Source organism: Oncorhynchus masou, chromosome 18 (assembly GCF_036934945.1).
Source record: "Oncorhynchus masou masou isolate Uvic2021 chromosome 18, UVic_Omas_1.1, whole genome shotgun sequence".
In the NCBI taxonomy this organism is placed as follows: Eukaryota; Metazoa; Chordata; class Actinopteri; order Salmoniformes; family Salmonidae; genus Oncorhynchus; species Oncorhynchus masou.
The window spans coordinates 63773001-63785950 of NC_088229.1; the positions used below are offsets into that span (position 1 = coordinate 63773001).

Consider the following 12950-nt stretch of genomic DNA (forward strand, 5'->3'; position numbering starts at 1 on the left):
TGAATCAAATTAATAAAAATTATTAGCTCAAAGCCCAAATGCTTGTTTATTAATGATGATAAAAACCCCAGATGTAGTTTCGATTATTCTTTATTGCATTAATAAAGCAGGTTAAACATGTCATTACATTTACATCATTTCAATTGTCATGCAGGACACCATGACAGTGGTTTGTGAAGTTAGAAGTATTGGGAACCCTATGTATCAAGTGTCTCAGATTAGAAGTGCTGATTTAGGATCATTTTTTTATTTTAGATCTAAATGACTAAGATTATATGTACAGGGGAGGGACCTGATCCTAGAGCAGCACTCCTACTCTGAGACAGTTGATACATACCAAGGTCCCAGGTCATTGACTTGCATGTGAACCATGGGCCAGATGATAGTCTACCTTTAGTTTCCATTTTCAGTTTGACGTTGACAAGAACAGAGCTTCCTGTAGTAGTAATCCGATGTTGTCATGACAGCAAATGTGACATGTATACAGTAGGCATACTGCATACGTGTATCTGCTAGCATTCTATACCCTTTAAGGATTTATTTTTGTCTGAATAGGCATCATTTGATCTTTATCCAGTAACTTCAGCTCAAACAAGCTGATTTATGACTGTGCTGGGAATATATTTGTTAACATTTTATTAAGACTTGAATCAGTGTATCTCTTAACATATAATGCATGTATTTGCAACACAAAATAGACCTCCTACCAGTGGTGGAAAATGTACCCAATTGTCATACTTGATTTAGAGTAAAGATACCTTAATAGAAAATGACTCAAGTAAAAATGTGTCACCAAGTAAAATACTACTTGAGTAAAAGTCGAAAAGTATTTTGTTATAAATATACTTAAATATCAAAAGTAAATGTAACTGCTAAAATTTACTTAAGTATCAAAAGTAAAAGTACAAGTATAAATAATTTCAAATTCCTCATATTAAGCAAAGCAGACGGACTCATTTTCTCGTTTTTTTAATTTACAGATAGCCAGGGGCACACTCCAACACTCAGACATAATTTACAAATGAAGCATGTGTTTAGTGAGCCAGCCAGATCAGAGGCAGTAGGGATGACCATGTGTTCTCTTGATAAGTATGTGAATTAGAAAATGTTCTTGTCCTACTAAGCGTTCAAAATGTAACAAGTACATTTGAATGTCAGGGAAAATGTATGAGAGTAAAAAGTTCATAATTTTCTTTAGGAATATACTGAAGTAAAAGTTGTCAAAAATATAAATAGTAAAGAAAAGTACAGATAGTCCCAAAAACGACTTCAGTAGTACTTTCACGTTTCTTTTACTTAAGTACTTTACTCCACTGCCTCGTACCTTTTGATTCTTCCCATATTTCATATAAACCAAGTGTACAAAACATTAAGAACACCTTCCTAATATTGAGTTGAAAAATCCAGAAGTGTTGCAGTTCTTGACACAAACCGGGGGGCACGGCACCTACTACCATGCCCCGTTCAAAGGCCGTTCAAACTCTTGTCTTTCCCATTCCACCTCTGAATGGAAAACGTACAAAATCCATGTCTCAATTGTCTCAAGGCTTAAGAACCCTTCTTTAACCTGTCTCCTCCCATTCATCTACACTGATTGAAATGGATTTTACAAGTGACATCAATAAGGGATCATAGATTTCTCTTGGATTCACCTGGTCAGTCCATGTCATGGATGAGCAGGCACTTTTAATGATTTTCCCACTCTATATATAACTGTGTCGAACTGGTGAAAAGATGGCCTATATATTAGTCAAACAAACCCAAACTCCATCCAGAATTACAGAACAGCATGGGCGTGCAGGCCCAATTCACTCCAATGACTGGCTTGACTTGGTCTAGGACCACCAGCAGAAGAGTGCCATCGCAATATAACAGCATTAGCTTCTCCGCTTCATACCGTCACATCGCACCCCAACATGGGCCACTGTTAGCGGCAATGATTCCTGTTCATATGACAATATAATTGCACCCTTATCGATCAATGCTTTAATGTGCTGCGAGAATGGATCATTACTATGTTTCATTGCTTCTTGGCATCGGAAATATTGACAGTTCGTGACAATGTGTAAGGAAATGTAATTTGTTTGTTTGCACATATGGGACTTCACAGCTGGGCAATTTGCAACCTCATTGAGGCTAGTGGATTGACAGCTGGAGTTTTCTTTAATTGTTACCGTGGTGATCAGGATCCCTGGGCACGTACCCTGCGCGCCTGGTCGGTTTTCGGCCATGACTACTACAAGTTTACATAATTAGTTAGACTGACTTCTAACTATCAACAGTAAGTTGAGACCCTGATTGAGTTAAAAAATAATGTATATATTTTTGGGGGTTTAGGCCCCCTAGCGGACAGGCCCCTAAGCATCGGTTTATGTCTCTTACGCCTAGAGCCGGCCCTTTAAAATGCTTACTGGAGACAGTACATTAAACTGTCTACAAAATATATTGTAGCATTGTAGCCTATATGTATTGTTTTCATAAAATATATGACATTTTGTGTCCTTGGATTTGACTTGGTCTACGCTGGTGGAATGCTTGACACATGCTGTACTCTAGGTAATTCAGTTATTTTCTCATTCTGTGGTTTAGTTCAACATTTATTTTAAACTGTCTACAGGCTAGGAGTCGGTTCTCTATCAGTCTCATGCCATTTATTAGAAAATCCCTGTTTTCTCTCGACCCTGCTCCTTTTCCATCTTGGGAGAGGCTAAAAGATCGAGCTGCAGCAACCACTTGTTACCAGAGTCTAGCTGTGGGCGCGCTTTCCCTACCGTGAACGTGAACCGATATAAAATCTCAATTCACTGCATGTGGCTCGCAACTCAGTGCCTCTGGCCCAATCCGGCTATAAGCAATCAATTATGTTTGCATGTTCGATAGCCCTTTTTACCTAAAATATATATGCAAATTATATAGGCAAAGTTTAGAAGACAGAATTCCCTTAAAATGTCTAGAAAAATGTATGTATATTCATACACTGTATGGGCTTACAAGAGGTATTATTATTATTATAGCCTTCCGTATGTGCAGCTCTGTAAGAGAGGCACGAATGTGATCTGACATTGAGTCATCCATCATAAAGCGATGAGTAGAGTCCGGAGCTGTCCATGGTGCTGAAATCTCTCCGTGAGAAAAATAGACTTAGCCAAACAATTAAGGGACATTTCCGTCTCTCATTCATTCGCAAGAAATATCCTTTAATTGTAAGATTAAGAATATTACTGTTCCATTTCTTACATGAAGAAATCTTCTCTGAAATCGACCATTGTCATGGCGGGCGAAAAACAGAAGGTTCTTTCGTTTTTGGAGTTTCAGGGTGTGATCTTCCTTCTTCGGCCATCTACATGATCAACCTGTAGTATGAACCTCGTAGGTCAGAAAATAGAATAACACAATGATGTCACTTTGCCCCATGTCCAGGTGTACAATCTCTCCATAACTTATGACAGGTTCGACATGTCATTTAACTGGTATGCAAGAACAGTTGTGCACAGTTTGTCAGGCGTTAATATAAACAGAATTACTATCATAATGCATGTCTCCAAATACAGTCGATATGGAAATGAAGGCTTACCACACTGTCACCGGGGTCAGTGAAATAGACACTGTAATCAATGGTTAGAATATAATACATATTTTTTTCAAACAAAACTTCCAAAGACAGTGGGCTAACAGATCTAGATGAGCTCCTGTATCAAACCATGACAGATGTGCTCTATACCCACCCGTGTATCCTCTGCGTCCAAACTACATTGCAGTAGTGTCCCCTCCACAACAGTATGTGCGCTCACGCGTTCTCTACGGGCAGGCACGCTTAGCAGACACTGTCCAAGCCACGTCTGTTCTTTCCGATTCATGCCATTTAGATAATTTTCACATGTGATTTTTTTCAATGCTTCAAATGGTCCCCTATACAAACGTGTAGTTGTGGGAAGGTTTTACGCACACACATACACATACCCCTCCGCGCAGTATGCTGCGTGTTTCATCCCCGGAGCTACAGGCTACCATGCACCAATCTATTTGCCATTTGAAAATAAAATATTCTATGACAGTAAACTATACATTGGAAGTTATGCTCCCGGTGCGATTACTTACACTGCAATGCAAGTCTGCTTTTCGCGCCATCCATGTGCTTTTAATGTAGGCTATTCTTTGGTTTTCCAGGTTCCCGACCTTCCATGGTAATGTACATTCGCTGATAGACGGAGCCTCAAGGGCATGTCTTGATCGCCGTCCCCGTCTCCGGCTTGCTCGGATTCCATCTCTCCCTGCCTTCTCCGGACAGCTTAGCGGTGTAGATAGAGAGTCTCTGCAGTCACGTGGGTCGGGAAAATCGAGAGTGAGCTAGCGAGAGACAGCGCGCGTGCGTGTGTGTGTGTGTGTGTGTGTGTCTGTGGGGGGTCCCTCCTCTGCAGTTTGCAGATTGTTATGTTTCAGACTCTCGTTGGATAGAGCGAGAGCCACAGAGAGCGCGCCGGATTCTCAGCCTTACTTACCGAAAAGCCTTTCTGCCCAACCGCCACCTCCCTTTCCCACTAACGTATTCTCCATACCCCGGAAACCCTGGACATTTTTCCTCCCTCCTTATAGTTTTCTCTTCGGCTTTCATTCAGTCGCAATCTGAACAACTGGTTTACGCACTGCTGCTTATTTTGGATTGGTCTGACACACGAGGGGCCGTGGATGAGCTGCTTTAGCTAAAACCGGAGATGGAAGTGCTGATAATATGTATTTCCTTTTGGATATTGCAATGCAATTCAGTGGCAAGCGCGGACTCTATCATTCACATCGGTAAGGAGCTTGTGCAGGGGGAAGGGATGAAAGCGCGGACGTGTGATATAAACCCCTTCGGGGCTTCGAATGAAACAGTGCAGTCTTTTGTTGTTGAAATTAAAGACACATTTAGGAAGGCATATGTTGACAGATATGCATCTTGAATGTGTTAATAGCCATTACGAAGAGCGAGTTTAAACTAAAGATCTTACACGCTTGATCTGTAGTTCTGGTCAGTAGCGTAGTCATAAGTGGAGCTGTGAAAATGTTACAATATCTTAACTTGAATTCTAAACCATGCAGTCATTGTCAGATCAATTTGTCAGTTTACCTTGCCTATTATACAGAATATCATATGAATGGCTTTGCAAACGCTTGATTGAAAGTCCCTAGAAAAGTGCACCGCTAATGTGTATTTTCATAAATCATGAGAATAAAGACAATATTACAAATATACTGTTATTCACACGACCAAAACCGAACTAATTTGCTTAGATCAGACGAACTAACACAACGTGGGTTTTGAAAGGATTGCCTATCCCTTCTCCTCCCGGTCCCCATCTATAGCTTGAACTTTGAATTGAACGTGAGCGAAATGTTAATACAAGCCTGTGAAGGAAATACATGACAAAGGGACAAATACTAAACCAACCGTAGAATAGATTCCAGTGTAACCTGTTTGGCGACTTTGGGTGGGTAAGACTTCAGATTTGTCCAATGTATTGTATCTGTCTTGAATACATTTTTTTTACTGAAACAACTAACATCGGCAGTAGAGGAGAAGATGGTGGGGGGAAGGGAGGGGTCAATATGAATGACTGGATTGTTGTATTTCTGAGTAATGCCACTGGCATTTGTTTAATGCCATTTGCTTGACCAACACACACACACACACACACACACACACACACACACACACACACACACACACACACACACACACACACACACACACGCACACACACGCACACACGCACACACACACGCACACACACGCACGCACGTATACACACCTTAGCAATGGAACATCAGTTTTTTAAATTGCCCATTAACCTTTGCATACCACTGGTGATGCAGTGACCAGTTGATTGCTTGAAATAAAGCCATCAAGCACGACAACAGTTGAAGCATTTGACATTTGAGAATTCTGCAGTACTTAGGCATGTAGGTTATTTGTCTTGGACACTATCAAGCTTCAGAGGCAGCATTGCGGGGGTTTATAATTAAACATGTATTGGATACATTATCATCGATGGCATTTGCACTTTTGTCTGCCTAACCCAGATATAAATAATAACCGCATATAGCTAACAAAACCGGTCTAAAGCAAATTGGAATAGTTGTATTGTAGCCATTGCACTTTTGTCATCCCCACCAACCTCTCTACCCCGAAACCAGGGCTTTACCAGGATTTCGCTATTCTAATGTTTTCAAAACGTTCATTTAATGTCCGTTGAGGTTGTGATGCGTTTTTGGCACATTTTGTTCTATTGGAATCCAATGTATCGGTGATCTTGACAGGAAAAGCTTGCAGTGCAAAGCCAGTAAGTAACCTATCGAGCGTGCTATTTCAAGCTTTAGCCTACCCTTGAGTAGCCGAGGCTACGCTAATCTTAACATGAACATGGTTAAAACAATTCAATATTTTTCTGATTAACTTCCTGTTAAATATTGTCTTAACGAGGAAAGTTGAAGAGTGGTACACCATTACGTTCGAACACCACGGATGCTCATTTAGAATGCTTGACGCATGAGGCATGAGGTTCAAATAGCCATAGCCGGTCTCCGTGCCCAGTCTGCTTCTGCGCAAAAAGTCTGGATCGCCCTCAATAACAGACGGGTCGAACTTGGCAATCAAAAGACTGCCCACTATCGAATGTGGCAGTTTCATTCCGGTCAATTTTTTTTTGGGGGGTTACTCCTCCTAGCTTTGTATATAGGCTATTAATGTGAAATGGATATGGCCATCCTACAGATATCAGACAGTTTAGGGTTATTGTTATTGTGCGTGAAATGCTACCAATAGAGACTGTCAGTTGTGAACGACGTGAAATAACCAAGTTTCCCCCCTCTTTAGCACTATATCCTTTAACTCTCCTATTCGTTCTTCTTCTCCTCTTAAGTTATCATTGTAGCTAAAAGAGGAGTGTGTTTCATAAGTAGGAGAGGAATAGGTCTGTCTCATAAATTGGACACCTGACGTGAGGGATTTACGGGGTGATGAGACGCTGGTTATCTAGCCCTGCATTGGAAGGCGGGCTCGAACACCAGGAATCCAATCGGTTCTCAATGGCAAACAGAATGGGCAGATGCGACATTCTCATCCCCCGCTAAATAAGATGAACACACCAGTTAACCATCAAGCAGGCTATTCGCTCAAAACACCTGCACACCTGCAAAATACGATACATCCTAATCTACTTTATCGTATAGCATCTGAAAGCTGTTTACAATAATGAACTTCAAATGACTGATCATGTATCAACAAACAATTCCAGGTCATAATGTGAAACCTTAACGGATTTCAGAGTGTAGTAGGTCTAGCATGGGCGAAGTTATATTGTGAAGCCCGGCCCATATCTAACTGAAGCCGATGATGAGTGGGCAGAAATTGCCACTAACTACTGATACAGGGCCAGCTTTTTACAATGGTAAAAACAAGGATTAGATTTTGGTAATCTGGTCCAAGACACAGTATTTCGTTAATGTACATATCCTAAGAGGAGCTGGTGCTGATAGTTTGTTTATATAGGTCGAACACATGGAACAACATTCTTGCTCTCCATGGTGCTGAAATTTGGGGCTCGTGTAACCACCATTGACGGGCAGGGAAAGTGAAAAGTCTTGATCTGGCATCCACCCATTCAATGATCTATGTGTATGTACATCCGCCAACATTTCATTATAATGCTAATTAAGCTTCACTGAAAACCTAAATCAGGAAAAGGCGATTTAACATGTCATGTCATATCACCCCTTTCTTTTACAAATTCGACCTTTTCAATCGTTTCTCTGAAACTAACCTCGTCCCCAGCCCCAGGCTAATTAGGCTACACATAGGCAGAAGTGTCAGGCGAACGAGATTTCTCTGAAACTGAAATGCAACTGCCTCAGTAGTCTTAGAAAACGGACGTCTACACATATTGCAATGTTGAAAATGTCATATTTTCAACAGGTGCCATATTCGAGGAGAACGCAGTGAGGGATGACGAGGTTTTCCAGCTGGCGATCTCAGACCTCAGTCTCAACGACGACATTTTGCAGAGCGAGAAAATCACACATTCCATAAAACTTGTCGAGGTTAACAACCCTTTCCAGGCGGTCCAGGAAGGTAAGTGGGATGCCATTGAATTGTTTTAATGCATTGTTTTCCCTGTCCCCTCTCGCCATATTTGGTTAGTACTTTATAGTGTCATAACCTACCTCTAGTGCAGTTTGTAGGCTAGTTAGTCATATTTTTAAGATGGGAATAGGGTCCTTTTAAGGGGAATATCTGTTCCTCTTTGATGCTCTTTTAAACCAAGGCTCCCCAAACTAGTCCAGCAGCAGTGTCTTCTTTGGATAGAAAGCTAGGTGGAAGTATTGAGTCGAGCAGGACTCAATAGCAATTTTCTACATAATTGCCATCCAGTACGCCGACACCCCTATAGACGTTCTGCTTTCAAGAAGGGTAGCCTAATTTGCTTGTCTTACTGTTGTATGGGTGATGACCATGATGATGGTAGATTTAGATACGTTTTTTGTTATTGTTGCTGTTTCAGACTGTAATATCCATAATGGAAGGTGTAACATCTATAGTAGTCGTTTTTCCTCTTTTAGTAGTAATGGAAATTACAATATTTTCAAAAATAGTCCTGGTTTTGTTCAGCCAAGCATTGCCTTCGAAATGCCTATCCTTCTTTTGACCTTAAGACTTACAAACTCACAGGCTTTAGCTAACATTTTCAGTCACTCCAAAAAACGGGGCCATTTCATGTAATATCCTTAATCCCTCGAATTTGCTTCATATCTCCAACATGCCAATATTTGGAACTCCTAAGAGGCACAACACACAATCATAGGAATCATTTACATTTCGTTTGTCCATTCTGAGACGTTAAAGTTGTGATTTTGCATTCAAATGTAACACCCATAACACTGAAATCGCCCTGTAAATCTGTTTCTGTGTTGAAGAAGCTATGACCTTTGAACAGACATCAGCCAGGGGAGTGTTACAAGGGAGATGTGTCATTGCTCTATCACACTTAAACGCTGTATCCACAGTGTATTCACACGCTCATTTGTGTCAACCAAGCTACAGTTAAAGATACACTCTAGGATCTTAAGCACAACAAATTCGAAACATTTTTTTATTTTATTTATTTTATTTAACCTTTATTTAACGAGGCAAGTCAGTTAATAACAAATTCTTCTTCACAATGATAGTCTACCTTGCCTATATATAGCACGAATTGGATTACTAACATATCATACGAAATGCTAAATAAATGCAGGACATCACATATCATACGGAATGGATGACACAGGACACAATTTGATGATGTAGGACACAAAAAAACGAGGACCACTTTTGGCTCGTGAGAACCACTTTCAAAACGAATGGTTGAAATGATACAAAAGTTTGTTAGTGCATCTTTAACACCCACCCCTGAGAGTTGAGCAACGGGTCAATGCCCCTGTGAATCAGCACAATCAGCATGTTTGACCTTTGCCTTGGGCTATGTTCAAAGCGTAGACCACCAGACGTTTCTGAGTAAAAGGATGTTCTCTGATATTCTAGAATTACTTGTAAACCATGTCATCATTACTCGCCAGAGGTCTGTACAGGTCGTATACAGTACATGCACACTTATCTTGTTTTGGCAGCCGTTGATGTTGAATTGAAGTCGAAACTCAGTCAGTGATCCTTCCGTGAACTTCCAGAGGAGGTCAATAGCAGCAAAGGACATGCTGCTCATTATTTTCATACATCTCTTTCAGCAAATCTATGCTAACTGCATGTAAGTATACGTGGCCTTTGAACACGAGTACACTAACAATGGCATATTTTTCCCATTTACTTTGGAGGCAGCCCGTTAATTGGTCACAGTTGAGTCCCTGGGCTTTTTCAATTAATGACAAAGGGACAGAGGAGATCAATATGGCACAGCCAGGGAGCGGCTCGATGACGTCCCACTCACCGCTGACCTTTTCCTCCACGCCAGATAGTCAGCCCTCTTTGGAGGATTATGGGTAATGAGGGAGGGATTCACACCAATCCGCTCTCAGAGAGCAATAGAAACAAAAGACGCCCAGGGGGCCATGGAGCTGCTGATCTGATGCCTGTCTTGCGGAGAGGGAGGAGAGAGAGATCCCTGGCTAACTTAGAACACAACGCTCTGTTGCTTAGCTCCACCAGAGGCGTCATGCCCATAGGGAGCACAAGGGCACGTGCCCCCTCAGATTTGTCCTATTTTATTTTAGATTTTTTTCAGATGTTCAACTAATTACTAAACAGATTTTTTTTTCAAATCCACGTTTTATCGAAAATATACTAAACAAAAATATAAACGCAACATGTCAATTGTTGGTCCCATGTTTCCTGAGCTGAAATAAAAGATCCCAGACATGTTCAATATGCATACGCACAAAAAGCTTATTTCTCTTTAATGTTGTTCACAAATTTGTTACATCGCTGTTACTGAGTATTTTTCCTTTGCCCATAGATTCCATCCACCTGATAGGTGTGTATATAAATAAGGTGATTAAACAGCATGATCATTCCTTGTACTGGGGACAATAAAAAGCTACTCTAAAATGTGCAGTTTTGTCACACAGCACAATGCCATAGATGTTTCAAGTTTTGATGGAGTGTGCAATTATCATATTGACTGCAAGAATGTCCACCAGAGCTATTGCCAGATAATTAAATGTTAATTTCTCTACCATAAGCTGCCTCCAACGTCATTTTAGAGAATTTGGCAGTATGTCGAACAGGTCTCAAAACCGCTGACAACGTGTAACCATGCCAGCCCAGGACCTCCACATCTGGCTTCTTCACCTGCGGGATGGTCTGAGATGAGCCACCCGGACAGCTGATTTTCACAGCTGAAGAGTTTCTGCACAAACTGTCAGAAACATCTTGGAGAAGGTGCACGTCGTCCTCACCAGAGTCTTGACCTAACTGGACTTCAGTGGACAAATGCTCACCCTCAATGGCCACTGGCATGCTGGAGAAGGGTGCTCTTCATTGATTAATCCATTGATTAATCATTGATTAATCCCGGTTTCAACTGTAGACAGTTTGTATGTGTCATGTGGGCGAGCGGTTTGCTGATGTCAACGTTCTTGGGGTTATGGAATGGGCAGGCATAAGCTATGAACAATGAACCCAATTGCATTTTACAGATGGCAATTTGAATGCACAGAGATACCGTAACGAGATTCTGAGTCCCATTGTCGTGCCATTTATCCGCTGCCATCACCTCATGTTTCAGCATGATAATGCATGGCCCAATAATGCAAGGATCTGTACACAATTCCTGGAAGCTGAAAATGTCCCAGTTCTTCCATGGCCTGCATACTCACCAGACATGTCACCTATTGAGCATGTTTGGGATCCCCTGGATTGATGTGTACGACAGCGTGTTACAGTTCCCGCCAATATCCAGCAACTTCACATAGCCATTAAGAGTAGTGGGACAACATTCCACCGGCCACAATCAACAGCCTGTTCAACTCTATGCGAAGGGGATGTGTTGTGCTGCATGAGGCAAATGGCAGTCACACCAGATACTGACTGGTTTTCTGATCCATGCCCCTACCTTTTAAAAAATAGTTATCTGTGACCAACAGATGCATATCTGTATTACCAGTCATGTGAAATCCATAGATTAGGGCCTAATGAATTTATTTCAATTGACTGATTTCCTTATATTAACTGTAGAAAGATCTACCACCAGCAGTATTTTGCGGAGGGGGCACACTGACTGGACCAGGCAAAGAGAGAGTGTAGAGTGACACACAAAATGCTTGATTTGATTTAGCTGCCAGTGATGGGCAGGACACACAGGAAGTATGTTTGTACATTTGGTTAAGCTATGTAGCCTATTGATTCCTTCGTGAGGAATAAATGAAAAAAAAATGTTTTGTTGTTTCTCTGTAATACTAGCCACCTATACATTTTATGAAGTTGGCTTTAGCTAGCCAGCTAGATAGGTTCCCAATCTTCCAAACTTATAACTTGCTTCCTAGCCATTTCAGGCTGTCAATCAAGTTCGTCTGTCTTAGCTGGCATGCCTGCTGGCAAGGTTGCTAGACTTTACAACAACAAGCAATTCATAAATGAACTGAATAACACTATAATTCCTTTCAATCTTTTAGCTAGATTTTAACAGAGACTTAAAGAAAGATATTTAGATGCTTTAAAAATAGAAACACCAGTCTGGAAGACACAGAGGCATGCTTATATATGCAGAAAAACACTTGGTTTGAACATAATCTGGCACCACAATGAATATGTGTGCTTTAATTATGACGCCATGATATGTGCCTGTAGTGATGATGATGTGTGTCATGATCTCATTAACTGTGTTGGAATGTGGATGTAATATCCTAGGCATGTTAATGTACTATATAGAGATGACACCCTCATTAAAATGACAATTATATACTGTACATATAACTTATTTTATTTCGATTTAGGCATAATGATTATAGCTCCTCATTACAGGAAAATATCTGTTTCAGGTGTTTGAAAAGTGCTAAATTCTCCAACCCCCTTCCCCCCCCATCCACACGTACTTCGTGACCCCTCTAAAATAATAGGTGTATGACGCCCCTGCCTGTGCCCATTACGTTTTGTTCCCATACGAAAGGAGGTTAATAAGAAACCCTTTGCCCAGTGCTGTTTCCCAGTGTTTAATTGAACATTTTAGAGAAACATGATTGGTGGAGTTTTGTAGGAGTGAATAACCAATCCAGGTGAAGATACTGGAGGCACACATAGTCCTATGTGTTGTTCATGGTAACTGTTAGGCAGCGTTTCATCCCTAATGATGTCCGTATTGTGTTGCTTTAGGACAAGGAAAGCATGCGTTACCATACCCCTCCCGTTGCCCATGGATACAGAATAATTCACAACACCAATGAAGACATTTCATAAAAGAGCAGAGAAACATGACATATGCATGTAC

At 41.0% G+C, this 12950-nt stretch overlaps 1 protein-coding gene across 1 annotated transcript in view; it reads left to right on the forward strand.

Annotated features, from left to right (window-relative positions):
- Positions 1-4416: 4416 nt before the first annotated feature.
- The window catches only part of grid1b (glutamate receptor, ionotropic, delta 1b), a 387649-nt gene continuing 379115 nt past the window's right edge, over positions 4417-12950 (forward strand). Inside the window, exons 1-2 of the mRNA XM_064924197.1 lie at positions 4417-4794; positions 7952-8107. Coding sequence (XP_064780269.1) covers positions 4713-4794; positions 7952-8107 — 238 coding nt within the window. The 5' untranslated portion in view covers positions 4417-4712. The remainder of the gene's footprint in view (positions 4795-7951; positions 8108-12950) is intronic.